General features: G+C 38.7%; 1 protein-coding gene across 16 annotated transcripts in view; it reads left to right on the top strand.

The window, feature by feature from the left end:
• Positions 1-17,065, top strand: part of CRPPA (CDP-L-ribitol pyrophosphorylase A) — a 410,033-nt gene that overhangs the window by 86,592 nt on the left and 306,376 nt on the right. For 15 of the 16 annotated variants that reach the window (XM_089917677.1, XM_089917676.1, XM_089917679.1 and 12 more), the window contains exon 4: positions 9,759-9,863. The exons of the other annotated variant lie outside the window; for it this stretch is intronic. In XM_089917677.1, coding sequence (XP_089773803.1) covers positions 9,759-9,863 — 105 coding nt within the window. The remainder of the gene's footprint in view (positions 1-9,758; positions 9,864-17,065) is intronic. 16 annotated transcript variants of the gene reach the window in all.

Below are 17,065 nucleotides of genomic sequence, written 5' to 3'. Positions count from 1 at the left end.
TACAGATTTAACTTTGATCTCTTTGTGTTGTATTTGCTTGTATATCTTCCCCAGCCTCATTCATCCTTCTTGGTGCTTAGAGAAGGATGCCTGGCAACTTTTCCATAAATATTTGCTTGGTATCTGGATAGATACTCCTCAAGTTTTTTGATCATTCTTTTTCATGTTTCTCTCATAAATGTTGGACATGTATTTACAGCTTCTTATGAGTATTCCTGCTAGATGTTCTGTAGGGAACTTAAACTGATGCCATGAATCTAACCAATGGAACTGTTCCCTTTTTCTGCACCTTCCAACTGGGGTAATAATGTCACCAACCCTGTTGATGCTGAAATAGCTTCTGGCTCTGGGCCCTCCCTTCTCTGTTTTCTGGATTTATTTCAGATCCTCATGATCCCTTTTTTCTTTTTCTTTTTCTTTTTTTTTTTTTTGCGGTATGCGGGCCTCTCACTGTTGTGGCCTCTCTCGTTGTGGAGCACAGGCTCTGGACGCACAGGCTCAGCGGCCATGGCTCACGGGCCCAGCCGCTCTGCGGCATGTGGGATCTTCCCAGACCGGGGCACGAACCCGTGTCCCCTGCATCGGCAGGCGGACTCTCAACCACTGTGCCACCAGGGAAGCCCCCTCATAATCTCTTGATGAGATTACAATAGCAGCCTTCTAACACAGCGGTCCCCAACCTTTTTGCCACCAGGGACCAGTTTCGTGGAAGACAACCTTTCCATGGTCGGGGTTTGGGGAGGGATGGTTCAGGCTGTAATGAGAGCGATGGGGAGCGGCAGATGAAGCTTTGTTGGCTCGCCCGCTGCTCGCCTCCTGCTGTGCGGCTCGGTTCCTAACAGGCCTTGGACTGCTATCCTTCCGAGGCCTGGGGGTTGGGGACCCCTGTTCTAACAGTTTTCTCTGCATGAATTTAAAGTTACCTTATCTCTGCGGCTGGGTATTGATCCAGTTTTTCAGTTTTTCCCTTAGTTGTTGACCCTGGGGCTGGACAATGCATGTGTGATATGTCTGCTCAGTGGGTTTCTGGGCACTATCTCAATTCCTTAATTTTATTTGCTAACTTCGATCAGTTTACTTTTTCAAAGAAGATACATAAGAGTAAAATATTCAGTGAACCTCTTAGTTTTTAATAGTGCTTGACAGTATTTGATTGTGAAGCTGAAAAGAAATAGTTAAAAACAGTTATACAATTACCAGTGAAATTTACTTTTCCATGTTATTTTTCCCTCGAATTATCTGGATGCAGAAAAGAAGTATCATCTTCTAGGTAATGTTTAACTCATGCATATGGGTGGTGTTTGCCTGTAAGTTCATAGTGGCTTTTGGTTGGGTAGAGCTGATAAAAATGTGAATAAACTGACAGTTTTTTGTTTTAACTGATAAGTGTTTGAAAGCCATTTGTAAATGTAATTCTGTATAAACTCTTCTAAAAATTGGTACTCATAGAAATCTTGTCCTTAGCCAGGTCATTCGTAATTTGTTTCCTGAAGACTGATGATTGCATTTATGTTATCAGCCTCATATGGACTTAGTCTGAGGTTGTTTATTTACTCATAAAATGATTGGATATATTGTAAGAACAAAGCTTCTTGGACAACTGTCTCTCCTGCAATTCTCAAATACATTGCATAATTCAAACAATGTAAATGTATGCAAAATGCTTCAAGTTTGATTTTCAGATGATAAATTGAATGCAGGTGTTCATTGTTTACCTCATTGTAAGATAGCCTATTTTGTTTCTACTTGAAACAGTCTGAGTATGGTTCTATAACTGCAGAGTGAGAAACCTGTGCATGCATGCCTTTGATTTAGTTTTTCTCTAATGTGTGTATTCTTTGTTGGGCAAACTTCCCAGGCTGCTTTGCAGAACTAATACTGTGAGTGATGTTAAAGCTGGAAAAATAGATATGTAATCGGATTATTTGTAACCATGGACCATTATATGATTACCATAAAACAATAGTTCCTCACTTTTTTTGTGTTATAAAAGCTCTGACACTTGTAGAATCCCTTCCCAGAAAAATAACTGCATTATACACACAATATTATTTTCAGAGGTTTTTCCAGTCCCTCTGAGTCCTATTCACTCACCTCATGTTAAGAACTCTGCTACATTTTAATGTGTTGTTTATGGGAATATAAACTGAAGCCACCTTTGTGGATGACAATATGGAATTACTTACCTGTTTCTGGGTAAAGATAACCAACTGAACATGTATCTAGTTTTGTTCACTACTCAAACCTCACTAAATCCACTTAGCAAGGGATTAAAACCAACATGAACCCACGGAAATAAGGAGAATGAGAGGTGGTGATGGCAAACAAATAAATAACCAGAAAACAGGTGAATAAGTAGTAACTGATGCAGTCGATTTGAGAAGGCTGAATTATAAGAGAGTTGTAGGGAAAGCTAAGGAGTAAAATTGACTACAATAGAATTCCCCCAAAGTTCAGGTAGCACCAGATACTTCTAGAACTGAGTGAAGGGGGACAAAATAAGGAGGCTTTGCCGGAACATATTTTAAAAATAGTCTGATCTCTAAATCACCTTCTCTACTCTATGATTTCCCCCCACACCACCACCACAGAGACAGGTGGGGGTGAAATGCTTCCTCCGTCTGGGGAGAACACTGGGTGCAGTTGAGGGAAGGAGTGCCTTGCCCCAAACGGTGACTAACAGACCATGTGCACATTGTCTGCCCAATGTGAGAAGCCCATGGTCTCTTCTCCCACTCAGCAGCCAACACCCTGGCGGCTTGGCTTTCTGTCTTGGCTGGAGATTGGAAGTGTTTTATTTGAGTAATATGTCTAGTCGAAGAAGACAGACCTAAGAGTACTAACCTCAGAGGTTCCCCATCTCCGTATAGTGAAGCTCACCATTCACAAACCCCACCCCTGCACTCATTGCTTAATAGCTTTTTAATCTTCCACTCTTAAATATAAGCTGACAAGTTTACCATCCCACGTGAAGAATGCACTTTACTGTGGAAGATAGAGACCAAAGCAAACAGAAACGCCTAATATGAGGAAGCAGTGAATATGTAGAGAAAGGAAAACTTTTTTTTTTTTTTTTTGTGATACGCGGGCCTCTCACTGTTGTGGCCTCTCCCGTTGTGGAGCACAGGCTCCGGGCGCGCAGGCTCAGCGGCCATGGCTCACGGGCCCAGCCGCTCCGCGGCATGTGGGATCTTCCCGAACCGGGGCACGAACCCGTGTCCCCTGCATCGGCAGGCGGACTCTCAACCACTGCGCCACCAGGGAAGCCTGAGAAAGGAAGACTTTTAAAAATATCATTACAGAGATAAAAGTTCATTGCCGACATGAATTAAGATCAGAATGCTCAAAAAAAAAAAAAAAAGTTCAGAGGATAAAAAAGATCTGGGGTTAAAAATAAATCTGAGGAACTTCCCCATAAAGGATAAAAAGATGGCATATAGGAAAGAAAAGAAAATTAGAAGTCCAATCAAATAAAATCAATATTCAATAACAAAACTTTCTGAAAGAGAAAATTGAGAGAAGGAAATAGCAAAGAAATAATGCAGCAAAAAGTGTTTTTAAAGCTTACCTCTTATATTCCCTTTCTCAGAAAGCTATTAGAGGATGTGTTCCACAGAAAGGAGAGTGTCATTCAAAAAGATTACACGGGATATTGGAGATTCATGATAGGAGAAAGATGAAGAGTATCCCCAGGATCATGGTATAGGGCATTCTCAGGATGATAGCTGTGTGTCACTGTCAGAGGACAACAACCAGTCCATGTTGAAAAAGGTCAGAAGACTTCAAAAGTGACTTCTTCAGAGATGTAAGGTTGGTGAAATGCCTTATGTGTGTGAATATCTTGAGAGTAGATCTAGACAAATAGCTGTTTGCTGTTGAATGAGTCATAAGTATGTAGAAAACCAAACACTTGAAACAAAAGAGAAGTTCTAATTCCAGGAAAAACAAAGACTTGTGCAGGAAAGGAATTATAATATATAACCTAGCTATGAGTAATGTTTACATAGTCAGTAATGTAGACACACATTGATTTAACCAAAATTAGGATATTGAAGGCATGGGGAATGGGAATTGTTGGTGTGTATTGTGGTGATGTTGGGAGGAGAGAAGACAAAGTTCTTCCATATATGATGGCCAACTCAGAAAATAAAGAGACAGGATTACAAGTATGTTATTTAGAGAGATGGTGTGATGGTAAACTATTTAATTGCAATTGCTCAGGCCTGACAGTGTTCTGCTTTTGTACCCTTACTATGGCCTCCTGGTAAGTGAAGTATATTTCTCTGCTCCTTGATTCTGGATTTGGTCTCTTAACTTGCTTTGGGATTTTAGCAGATGTGATATAGGCAGAGGCATAAATGTGCTTGTGCTGTTGGGCTTGCCCTTTGGTGCATCTGTTGCCTTAAGGAAGGCATACTCTCGTGGCTGCCCCTCCATTGTGGCCTGCAGTGTGAGACCCACAGATCAGAACTGCCACAGACAACCTACAGTCCTGCAGCTTTAGAGCACAGTCATCTCAGCTGTCCCACAGCTGTTCATGAGAAAGAAGTGTATTGCTATGTGCCACTGAGATTATATGTACATTTTTTACTCACTGATAGTTGACTGTTACACATGGAAATGAATATTAGAAGAGTCAATTGAAAGAAGGAAAAATGATCGCCTCTGGAGAAGACAAAGTAGGGTGAAGGGGGTGAGGTTGACTTTTTCATAACAAATCTTATAGAGATATTTGGTTCTTTGAACTATGTAGTTTGATAACTGAAATGTATGAACTAAAAATTTAGAAAATAGAATAGATGACATGATTTTGTAGTTGGAGTTTATAAAGCAAATCTAGCAGATGGACAAGAGATCAAAGCAGTTGGGGTGCTAGTAATGACATTTTTCATGCCTTCCACCATAGTCTCTTGGTTGATGAAGGGCAGTCTAAGAAAGCGAACATTTCCTAATCAAGAGCAAATAGAGGTTTTATAGGATTGGATGCCTCATTCAGGGAAAAGGGCAACTTCATTGTGAGAGGAGAGTAAGAGAAATGATGGTTAGATCTTCCAGTCAGACTGGATTATGGAATGAAAAATTTCAGAGGAGTCACAGATAAAGGTAAACATCAAGTTCCCCAAAACAGAAATTAGTTGTTCAAGTGAAGATAAATGTCAAGGAAATGGCTAGAGTATTTAAAGTTTGTGCACATGGACCTTGAATTCAGCTAGTATAATGTCAGTAATTGGAGTAAAAAGGAAGACTGATCCCATGTGCCTGAAACTGCAGAGCCTATGAAGTAGTGAGAGATGATAGTGTTATGAAGGTTGGAACATTGTCCAGATGGCCCGCATTTTGGAAGGAAAGAGTGTTTTGCATGGAAGAAGAGCAGTAGGGATCTGGAATGTTAATCCTGCCTTCGTACCCTGCCTTTGAACCACTTACTAGTGATGGTTGGGAAAAGCAGTAGAAACCAGTTGAGGATGCTGGTGAGCAATAGGTATTCCTTCAAATCTAGGAGGTGAAGAGCCTATTAGGTAATGAGTTTGAGTGAACTGAAGCATAACAGAGGATGGTACAGGAGAAAGGGCTGGGCAGGAGGTTAACTATAGGGTGATGGTCCGCGGAGACTGACCGAACAGTGTGAGAGGTGTATTATAAACTATTTATTTGATGTTAGTCACTTAACCGCTACGTAGAGAAGACAGGAAAACAATATACACATAACAAAAAAGCTTCAACTGGGCTTTTTTGTGGTTGAGAGTCCGCCTGCCGATGCAGGGGACACAGGTTCGTGCCCCGGTCTGGGAAGGTCCCACGTGTCGTGGAGCGGCTGGGCCCGTGAGCCATGGCTGCTGAGCCTGTGCGTTCGGAGCCTGTGCTCCGCAACGGGAGAGGCCACAACAGTGAGAGGCCCGCGTACCAAAAAAAAAAAAAAAAGGAAAAATTAATTAAAAAAAAAATAACTTCAACTATGTGTGATTTACAGAACAAATCAAAACGGGAAGAGAATATCCATGTTTGTAATTGTCAAAATTTAGAATAATATACTTTAAAACTTTGTTCATCTTCTACCTTTATTCTTCCAATTTCACTGCTAATTTTTCTTCCATTTTTCTTAATGCAAACTAGGTGTAAGGGAAAGTAGAAGGAGAAGGTTGTACACATTTTCAGAGCTCCCCACACTACGGAGAAAATAGAACTCTACTCAACCATTAGATATTACTGAATAGCTTCTGGCAGCTTTTTTTTTTTTTTTTTTTTTTGTGGTACGCGGGCCTCTCACTGTTGTGGCCTCTCCCATTACGGAGCACAGGCTCCGCATGTGCAGGCTCACCGGCCATGGCTCACGGGCCCAGCCGCTCCGCGGCATGTGGGATCTTCCCGGACCGGGGCACGAACCCGTGTCGTCTGCATCGGCAGGCGGACTCTCAACCACTGTGCCACCAGGGAAGCCCTGTTTGTCTGTTCTTTAATTCTAGGTCTTTGTTAAACATTTCTTCCATCTTCTTGATCTTTGACTCCATTATTTTTCCGAGGTCCTGGATCATCTTCACTATCATTCTGAATTTTTTTTCTGGAAGGTTGCCTATCTCCACTTTATTTAGTTGTTTTTTGGGGGTTTTATTTTGTTCTTTCATCTGGTACATAGCCATCTGCCTTTTCATCTTGTCTGTCTTTCTGTGAATGTGGTTTTTGTTCCGCAGGCTGCAGGATTGTAGTTCTTCTTGCTTCTGCTGTCTGCCCTCTGGTGGATGAGGCTATCTAAGAGGCTTGTGTAAGTTTCCTTGGCAGGCAGTTTCTTAACCAATGTACCAGCAGGGAAGTCCCTGATTTTTTTTTTTTTTTTAACATATTGGACTTTGTGGTTGAGTCATCTATTTTTTTCTGTTTTCCACCCTTCTAAATATTATCCTCTTAAATATTATCCTTATTTTATGAGTATAGACACTGTTATTCTGGGCTTATTAAGTCTTTATTAACTGTATAGTTTCTAGCTCCTACGAAATACTTTATTTTTTGCCTTTTTCACCTTATCTTTCATTTTAGTTTTACCTTGGGTTTCAGTTAAGTCTGGGTTTTTTGCTCATGTGTGTATGTTGGAGACTGGTTGGATTTGTGGATTTTATAAGTGGGCCTGTTGATTGTGAGGTTCACTGTAGGGTGACTGGGGTTGGCAGTGTATGTGGGGACCTCTGACAATAGTGTGCCAAGGGCTTCTGCCTGAGGAGAACATTGTTAACACTATTTTGGGCTCCAAGTTTAGGGAGGCAGAGGGTTCTCCACACCTATGTATTTGTGTGTTTTTCATGTGATCAGTGATAGCACTATGGCCCCCATGCTGGATAATGTCGATACGTTGTGTAGTTACACATTAATTAACTTACTTGATTAAAACCTACCATTTTGCTGGGTGATTTATTTTTGTTCCTTTTCTTTTTTTCTGCCTGCCTTTGTATTAATTTCTCATTTTATGATTCCCTCTTATCACTATTGACTTCTTACTCTAAAACATTTGTTTAGTGATTACCTTGAGTTTAAACTCACAGTCACTTTGAAATACTATTACACCTCTTCATGAGCACCCAGTAACAGGTTGCTGAAGAAGACCTGCGGGTGGGTATACACTCCTGTTGTGGCTGTGATTCCCAGAGGTTCTACATTCTCCTAGTTTCCTCCACTCAGTATTTGACAGTTGGAATTTTTAGGTGATTTCTTCTTACCTGCCTGTATGGCACTCTCTCCCTTTTGGGGGGAGGCATGCCTTTTCTTAGAGTTAGGGGTACTTGGTCATCCTGTGACCTCAGCTCTGATGTTTTGAGAAAAAGTTCTGCTTTTGTAGTTTGTCTGCTTTTTTCTTTTGTTCTGAAATGAGCATCATTTTTGTCAGCTTTCCATATCCTAGGCAGAAGTGGAAATCGTCATCCATGTTCTTAAGAAACACATTCAGAATTTAATTTGTTATTAAGCATGCTGTTTTTTTTTTTTTGAGGTAACTGTAGAAGCAAGGTTTAATGCAAAAAAGTTACCAAAAACCCTGTAAATAGTTGTAATATTAATCTATACAGTGAATAACAGCTTCAGACTATTTCTGCCAGAATGGCTCAGTATCTGTTTCTAGTATATATTTCATAAGTACCTGATCCATCATTTTCCTTATTTCCTGTTGGCTCTGTTGATTGGAATCCTGAAGACTTCATGCAGTTTGTAAGCTGTTGCCATGTTGGCTGGTACATCACGTGAGTGGCAGGAGCACAGCATCAAGTAATTCTCATCCCTGAGATACAAAGGAAGTAGTTGTTCCTGTGGGTTCCTCTTAGTATACACTTTGTGAGTGCTTTTAAGGCTGTCCATGCATGTGTTCAATATCTTGCATCTGGAAAGAGGCAGGAAAAGGGTTATTGCTAGTCATCTCTGGGATTTAACAGTGTGTTAGGTGAGAACTCTTTTTTTACTGTAGATTGGTGTCACTTGCATACTACTAGATGAGCCTGTGCAGACGTTGAAAGTAGGATGTAGAGGTTTACCAAAACTTAATGTATTTGAATGTAACAACTGCTGATAATACTATATTAGAGATGAAAATGTTTAATTAATGTCATGTTAGGTAGTCTATCAGTGTAGAAAGTTTAAGCTGAGACTGTTCTGATTAATTTGGGACTCTGGGTATACTTGATGGTTATATTTTCTTGTACATTAACTTCATAAATCATTAAAATTTGGCATTTCGTAATCTCAAGTACAATAAAGATTGGCAAAGGGTGCTAAATGTCATATTCGTATTTGTTGTCTTCCTGCAGTCTGTCTTATATGGATATGCTCTTTGTAAAATGCAAATCCAGCAGATGTCTGCAACGTCTATATCTTTGTTTGGCACTTTTTGCCTGAAGGGTATCCCTATGCTTGAGTTTTATTCAGTCTTTGGAATGAGATCAGAGACCGTTTCCTCTGATGGGCCTTCCCTGATACCCTCATATAGAATTAAGTATTTTATCTCCTGGTCTACTTATAAATATTCCTCTATTGCTCCATATCACATTCTGTTATAAAATATTTGGTATAGATCAAACTCCCCTTCTAGACTTGAGTTCCTTGAGGCCACAAAACATGTTTCATTTGTCTTTTTATTCTGGTCCTTAATACAAACCTTGGACTTGATAGGTACTTAGTGACTGTTACTCAGCTGAATTATATTGTGTTGGTCATTTTTGATGGTTCTGCTTAAAATGCTAAAAAATGTTATTTATATTTTACTAAAATCTAATGGGCGTTTAAATTTTTTCTCATAATGAAAGACTGAAATATTGCCATGTTCAGAATCAAAATGTATCCTCTAAAAAGGATATATTGATATTTAAAATACCAATTAATGAGAAAGCGGTATAAATATGACATAAGGGGTTTGGAGTTTTATGGATACCTATATTTGTTAAATCAAGTCTGATACGGTAATCCTTGGTCATACCTTGAGGCATTTCACAAATGTGTTTGGAAATGTAGTTTTTGAGCAAAGGAAATGAAGTATTATATTTATCTGACACCTGAGACTATTCAGGAAGTTAAAAACTCTTCTGATTGCAACATCCCTGTTTTCTATTTGTTTCATTTGGCTTTTAGGGCATGGGGAAGATTAATGTACCTGATTAATCAGTAGCTAATTAAAGAGTTTGTGAGTTTTCTGGGCTCTTTTCCATGTACAGTTGATTATGAAATTAAAAGATTAGTTTATTTAAAATTATATTTCAACTTGTTAATTCTTTTTTCTTCCTACACAGTGTAGTGACTATGACTTGGAATTTGGAACTGAGTGTTTGCATTTGGCTCTAAAATACTGTCACATCAAAGCCAAACTTATAGAAGGATCTCCTGACCTCTGGAAGGTAAGGGAGTTGGTACTTAGCTCTGTTTTGGTGTGTCATTCCTGAAGACGAATTGTCTACAAGTACAGACAATTTCCAGGTGCTTTAGAAGATAGAGAAGTATAAAAATATTTGGTTTCATATTGAAACAGTATTTCCAGGAATAAAGGTATGTGTGTATATGCATACATAAAAGGTGTTGAGTCTCACTAGGTTTTCTGAACCATCAAATATGGTATCATTTCTATTGCTCGGTTGCAAGAAAACTCACGCTGGGATAATTTATTCAAACAAATTCCATTTTAGCCAATAAGATTCTCTTATTCACAATTTTTGTGCGTGTTCTTTACATATAATCTTTTACTCTGTAGCCTTACCTTCAACTGGATTGAGAGTGCAACTCTGCTTTCCAAAATAACAACGTTTCCTCACAGGCCTTGGGGTGGTAGCTCCAACTTAACTGGGTTGAAACACATATCTGCCAGTTTTGACCCAGTGGGGTTGGTGGCTAGAACCACTCACCTCCTCCTAAGAGGAACTGTGCTCTTTCCTGTGGTAAGGTTTGACTGCCTTTATGGCAAACTTCTTTCTTTAGGAGGAATGAAGTGGTTGTTGCACGATCATAGTTCAGCTTCCTGTTGCAGCAGGAGTGCTTTACAGCGTGACTCTCCTGTGTTTGATGGGGTAGAAATAGGTTGAATTGAGCAGTGTATTCTGAAATAGAATTGTAGGGTCATATTATAGTTTTGAATAAGTATTGCTGCTTTTGAAATGTTGGATGAAATCTTTATAAAGCATCCCTCTAAATCTGGTTAGAAAACATTCATCCTAATTCTTAGATTATATGAATATAAAAGCATACTTCCTCATTGACATAAAAAGAAAACAAAAAGCCCTATGTGTTGATTAGGTATTTTGTAAGTCACGTGGTGGGCCTTACTGCACGCTAAGATTTTCTCATACATACTTAAATTGTTCTAAGATTACAAAATACTGACAAGCCTGAATTATTGCCTGGTGGAGTAAATTAATGCAGTCTTATTGCTCTTTTAAGAGTATCCGAATATCATCAACCCAGAAGGCAAAGCTTTTATTCATTTTGTTTCTCCTTTTCTATATATGGCTCAGATGGTGATATACATATCAATTGGGAGGATTTTGATAGTAACCAATTAGGTATTTTGTTAAAGATCCTGACCCATGTCACCATAGACCTGCTAGACTTAATTTGCAGACTATGTTGAAAAAAAAAAAAAAAGTGAAAATTCAAGACATTTTATTGCTACTAACATGTCAGCACTCTCCGGCCTCATTGCTGATGTTTTAGGCTGTGTGAGTATCTACTTCTTGTTGGTATTCTGAGCCTTCTTTAAACTTGTAAAGTACCCTCAGGTCTGCAGGTGAAAGGAAAGCAGCACACTGCTCTTCTTTGAATTTTACACTCTGTCTTCACAAATGTGTTTCAGTATTTTTGAGTGAAATCTCACATTGCAGTGCTTCCACCAGCAATACAGTATCACGGTTTTAATCCTTACATCTTGGCGCTCTGCTTCCCTTTTATGTGCGACAAATGTCAGGGCACTGAACTGTGGTTGGCCTTTCCAAGTGCTTCTATTCATTCTCCTCCTGAGTCATTTCATAATGCTGTTGTGGGTTGAATTGCATCCCGCCACAGAAGATATGTTCAAGTCCTAGCCCCTGGCACTTGTGAATAAACACTCTTGTTTGAAAAGAGGGTTTGCAGATATGATCAAGTTAAGATGAAGTCAGATTGGTAAAGAAGAGTCCCTAAATCGGATCTGTAAGAATAGGAGAAAAGATTCACATACAGATAGGTGGAGAATGCCAACGACAATACAGATAGAAATTGGAGTGATGATGCATCGACAAGTAAAGGAAAAGTAAGGGATCGCTGGCAACCTCAGGAAACAAGGAAGAGGTGGGGAAGGATTCTTCTCGAAAGCCTTCGGAGTGGGCAGTGGCCCTGCTGATACCTGGATTTCACGCTTCTAGCCTCCAGTACTGTGAGAGGATATGTTCCTTTTTGAAGATGTCCAGTTTGTGGTACATTGTTATGTCAGCCCTAGGAAACTAATACACATGGCAAAGGGTGATATCCTGTTAGGCCCAGAGGGATCATTTTCATAGTATCACTTTCCGAACTGGGCCGGAGTGGGGAAGCCCTGCTCTTAGAATGTTTGAATAATGATGTGCCTTACCAGGGTCTTGGATTCTAAAAGGGCATGTAATGCAGTGAATTGGGCAAAAAGTCTTTCAAATTGCAGTTTTGAGGTCTTTTTAAGGTGTCAAATTTCTTCTGTGATTGAGGGGAAGTTATTTTGAGTGCAAATGATGTAGTTGTTTCAGGTTCCCTATTTCCCTCTTCTGCCTCCTGTCTCATCATCCTCTACCTTTAAAAACTATTTTTGATATTTACTGGCTGTTCGTTTAGCCCTATTTAGCTTTTTGATGATACTGTATGAGTTGTCTTTAGTATAAGCTTTTAACTTAATTTTATGGTTTTATTTTGCATGGATAAAGAGTATTACCATTGCTGTTTAAACCAAAGCAATGGAATCTGCACATTGAAATAAGTGGTCTAATTCAATACTAATTCCAACAATGCTACAACTTTTTACAACTCAGAGTTGAAAGAAGATTTAGTACAATTATGCTAAAACTGGCATAATTGGCAGTTAAGAGAGTGCATATTTCAAGAGAATTTTCACTACCACAAAACAATAAGGCAAAGGAGGATTCTGAAATACAGAGCCAGGACACCTTCCCCTACCCCTCAGAAAGTGAGGGAGTTCACCCCTGGTGCTGGGAAGAATGACTAGAAATTTCTCATGACCACATGTAGGACTGTTATTTCATCTGCTGCTAGAAATCCCAGGAGGACTATTATTTTATATTTTACATACTTTTTTAAAAAAATAGAAGTAAATGCAAAAAGGCAGCATTTACAGTTGAGGCCAACCTTCCTGCAGTAGCTCCTCTGGGTTTAGAGGAAACATCAGTTTTTTCAGATCACCATGCAGGGTAGAGGACATCCTTGTGAATGAGCAAAGCCCCCTTCTTCTCCCTCCTTTGACCCTCCCTAAGAGCGACCAACCACAGAAGAATACAGGACCGACTCCTGATAATAGGGGTTGGCTCTTAAGCTCTGCCTGAGTGGTTGTGCCTAGCCAGCCCTTACTGAACATACCCTTATTTTAGAGAAATTTCATCTAGTCTATATAAGAGGAGACTACATTTAGTCTCCATTCCTTTAATTTATAGTTGTACCATATTTTTGTCCCAATATAAAGAGTTGGTCACTTACTATACTACACAGACCTAATTGAACAAACTTCTTGTTTCTAAGTGTTAAAACTGTCTTCAAGGCATAAAAGATTCATAATAAGTTATTGAAGAAATTTAACTGTATTCCATTGTCTGAAAATGCTTCTTTAGAAGACATTGATGTGTCATCACAACATTATTGGAATGACTGACTTTTGAGGATTTCTTTTGATGGGAATTACTTGTTTTAGATTCAAGTGTTCTAGCATCTTTGTTAAAAACAAAAAGTCTCACTTTTTTCTTTTTAACCTCAAAAATACAGTGTGGTGAAATTGTGTCTTTTCAGAGGTTTTCATCTAGTTATCCAATCTAGAGGAAAGAACATTTTCTAGATAGACATAATTGATGAAATGGAAATCAATATAATATCCCCATCCAAATCTAAATTTGTATCTGTCTTCGAAATTTAAGATTTTCTGGCTTTATTCTAATTATTGGAGTACATACTCATTTTCTTATGAGGTGAAAGATGGAAGAACATTAAGTGTAGTCTGATTTATGTAAGATGGTGGCCAAGTGGACTTGGCTCTGAGAAGTCTCTTTAATTTACCATATTGTCAACACAGAGCAAGACAAAGCAGGTACCATAGTGTCTGTGGAACGCACCTTGAGGTAGCTGAGAGTGCTCTGGCCTAGGAGTTAAAGGCAGCTATCTCTGTGGCTCTCAGTTTCAGGTTTCTCTTCCACTGAACGTAAATATTTTTAAAGCTAAATACTTAGATGAAATATTGCACAGAAGCACAGTGAAACAAAACAGGCAAAAACTGAGCTAAACTAGGTGAGTAGCAGATGTGGGGCTCTGAGCGTCAGCTGCGCAGAGCTTCCACACTGGTCTTCCGGTGGCCCCTGAGCTCTAAGGAGCACAGTCCAGTGAATCAGAGGATTGAGGCTCTTCTATCACTAGGGCTGATTTTTTTTTTTTTTTAAGTAACTGTTTTCCATACTGAGGTATTATGCAAGGTCAAAGAAAACCTGCAGATCGTGCTTACAGAAGAAAATCAATCTCAAAACTGATTATTAAACTTTTCATAAAATTAAAAATAAGGAAAGGACACTCCATATTACTGTAAAAACTTGATAGAAAGAGTCATCAATTCAGAATTAAAACATTTTCAGTACTCTTCCCTTTGAAATTTGGCAGCTGTTTTATTTAGAAAAACAGAAGGCTGTTTTTCAACACAGTACTTTATAAGTTTGTCAGAAATATTTTGTAGTTTATTTTCCTTAAATCAGTGTTTGTTGAGAAGTATAGTTGAGGTTTTCAATAAGGCTTTATGTAGAAAATATTAAATAAACATCAAAAACTTTAATCTGTGTATAGTATGTATCCACAGCCAACAAGAAAATGTAGGCAAAAAGATGAATTTTAGGGGAATTCCCTGGAGGTCCAGTGGTTGGGACTCTGCGCTTTCACTGCAGAGGTCACAATTCAAATTTTGATGTCTTTCTTGTTTATACAATTACTTATTTAATATTAGTGTAGAAAGGACCTTTAGGTAATAATGCATGTATTTTATTCATAAGACTGATTCCAATGCAAAAATATTGTCTTGCAAATATGCTCGAAAAATCATTTTAGTATTTGAGACCAAGTTTTTTTCATTAAAAAAACCCATTGTTAAGATAGATTTATTTGGAAAAAAGAATAAGGTACTTTCACAATTATTCTATTTAAATTTGGAATGCGGTTTTATCTCTCAAAGAAAGCAGGAAGGAATAAAAAATCAGCTATGGTAATTAGGCATCTTCCTGTTAATTTCTGATTTGAGTTTACCTTACATAGCAGACAGTTATAGGAAAAAAAGGCTTTTCTCACTTAAATTGCAAATACTGAGTGATGATTTCAGATAGCTAGTTAACTTTGGGCTTTCATGGAAACAAATGTGTTTTTTTAATATTTAAATATTTAATATTAATATTTAATACCACGAGAGGTAGCTGTGTCCCCATTGCCTGTCGGAAGGCCGGGGGTTAGAAGGTGTTCAGAGGCATTTAAAAGAAAGAGTGGATGTAACTGACATGACTGGAGGCCTCTACCACAGGTGCGTGTGTGGGTTTGTGTTGTGGGAGCCCCGATTTTCCAGCCTTTTCTATTGCCCCCGAAGCCCCCATGTGGCTCTGCTCTAGGCCTTGAGGGTCTCTGCTTCCTGTCTGTCTTGAGCTCCGCAGCCTTGTCTTGTCTTTATTTGGTAAAATAAATAAATATTTATTTATTTATGGCTGCTTTGGGTCTTCGTTGCTGTGCGTGGGCCTTCTCCAGTTGCCGAGAGCGGGGGCTACTCTTCCTTGCGGTGCTTGGGCTTCTCATTGCAGTGGCTTCTCTTTTTGCGGAGCACGGGCTTCGGTACTTGTGACTTGCAGACTTAGTTGCCCCGCAGCATGTGGGAACTTCCCAGACCAGGGCTCAAAACCGTGTCCCCTGCATTGGCAGGTGGATTCCCATTGGCAGGCAGATTCCCAACCACTGTGCTACCAGGGAAGCCCGAAACAAATGTGTTTTATTCAATTCTTATAAAAGAAATTTGTCCTCTAAAATGTTGTGTCTACAGGTTGAGTTTTGCTCACTGTTTTCATTGCTCTATTCCAGCCCTTAGAACAGGATGTACAACATGGTAGTTATTTGATAAATATTTATTGAATGAGTGAATGAGATCAATGCATTCTTTAATTTGGTAAAATGCATAGTCTGAAGCTTTAAGTGTCTGTTTTCTATTTTTTTCCCCAGATAAGAGAACTGCATTTTGGGTCAGTAACTATAGTACTAGTTTTGGTTCACATGTGCTTGTTTTAGACATAATTTAACAATGTCATATTTGATTTTAATAGATTGGTTGAGTGCTTGAGGAAATTTCCATCTGTCTTACAGGTTAGCTGCTACATTAGTTCTGGATTGTAAGGTATAGTTTTAGACCAGGGTTACCTGCCAGGATACAGGCATAGCAGGGAAACCTATTTTGGGTAGAAGTGCCCTGAGCCACTTACCTGAACAAAGTTTCTGTACAAGTTTAGTTAGGATATAATCTCGAGGAAAATAGTCCAAATTATAGACATGGAAGGGTATTAATTAGTGAGTATTTCTCAAAGTGAGTTTTTAGACCATTTGCATCATAATCATCTGAACACGTGAATGATAAGCTCCTAAGACCTTATAGCACTTATTAACATATTTGATTATTTACTACGTTCTTCAGTTCTGTGATGTAGGAAAAGTGATTCTGCAGTGCCATGCACTTGGCATGTTCTGTACCTGAGCTCACTGGATGTGCTCTGGGAACTGTCTGCTGTAGGACCATGCAGGGTATATTACAAGGAATAGGTTATTGCAAGGAGGCTGTATGTTCTTAAGCAAAGATCATGATTGTTCTTATACACATGGTGGTACCCTCCAGGCTCTTTCTATCAGTTATGTATTAATAAAAATCTTAAAAAGGTGAACCTTATCTGGAAGTATACAGATAAACTCAATTCAGAATGAAGACCCTCAATGTGAATTGGTCTTTCAGAAGTATCTCATTTCAACTGAAAATGCAATTTGGTAATTTTTTTAATATATACTTTTCCTTCTTTCCTTCCAACATAAAACCTACTATTAAACAATAATTCTAATACTTTTATTTAAATGCTACCACATTTTCTTTGATATAATACTTATATTAATAAGACTGGTAACCACTGCCACATAACGTCTCAATTTACTTAAAGATTTAAAAACAAATCTTCAACCATTTGTAGAAACAATATATATTTTTTCTGAATAAACTGATGTGTTGTAATTTAAAAATTGTCAGTATTATGTGTTTATAGTTTCTCCAAAATCAAGAATTTCCTTGGGGGCATAATTTTATTGCTTTCACATTCCTTCCTACTCTGTTAAGTCT

Source organism: Delphinapterus leucas, chromosome 9, assembly GCF_059928025.1.
Source record: "Delphinapterus leucas isolate spDelLeu-1000000601 "Yukka" chromosome 9, BTC_Dleu_Yukka2, whole genome shotgun sequence".
NCBI classification, from domain to species: Eukaryota; Metazoa; Chordata; class Mammalia; order Artiodactyla; family Monodontidae; genus Delphinapterus; species Delphinapterus leucas.
This window is presented reverse-complemented; position numbering and strand designations above follow the sequence as displayed.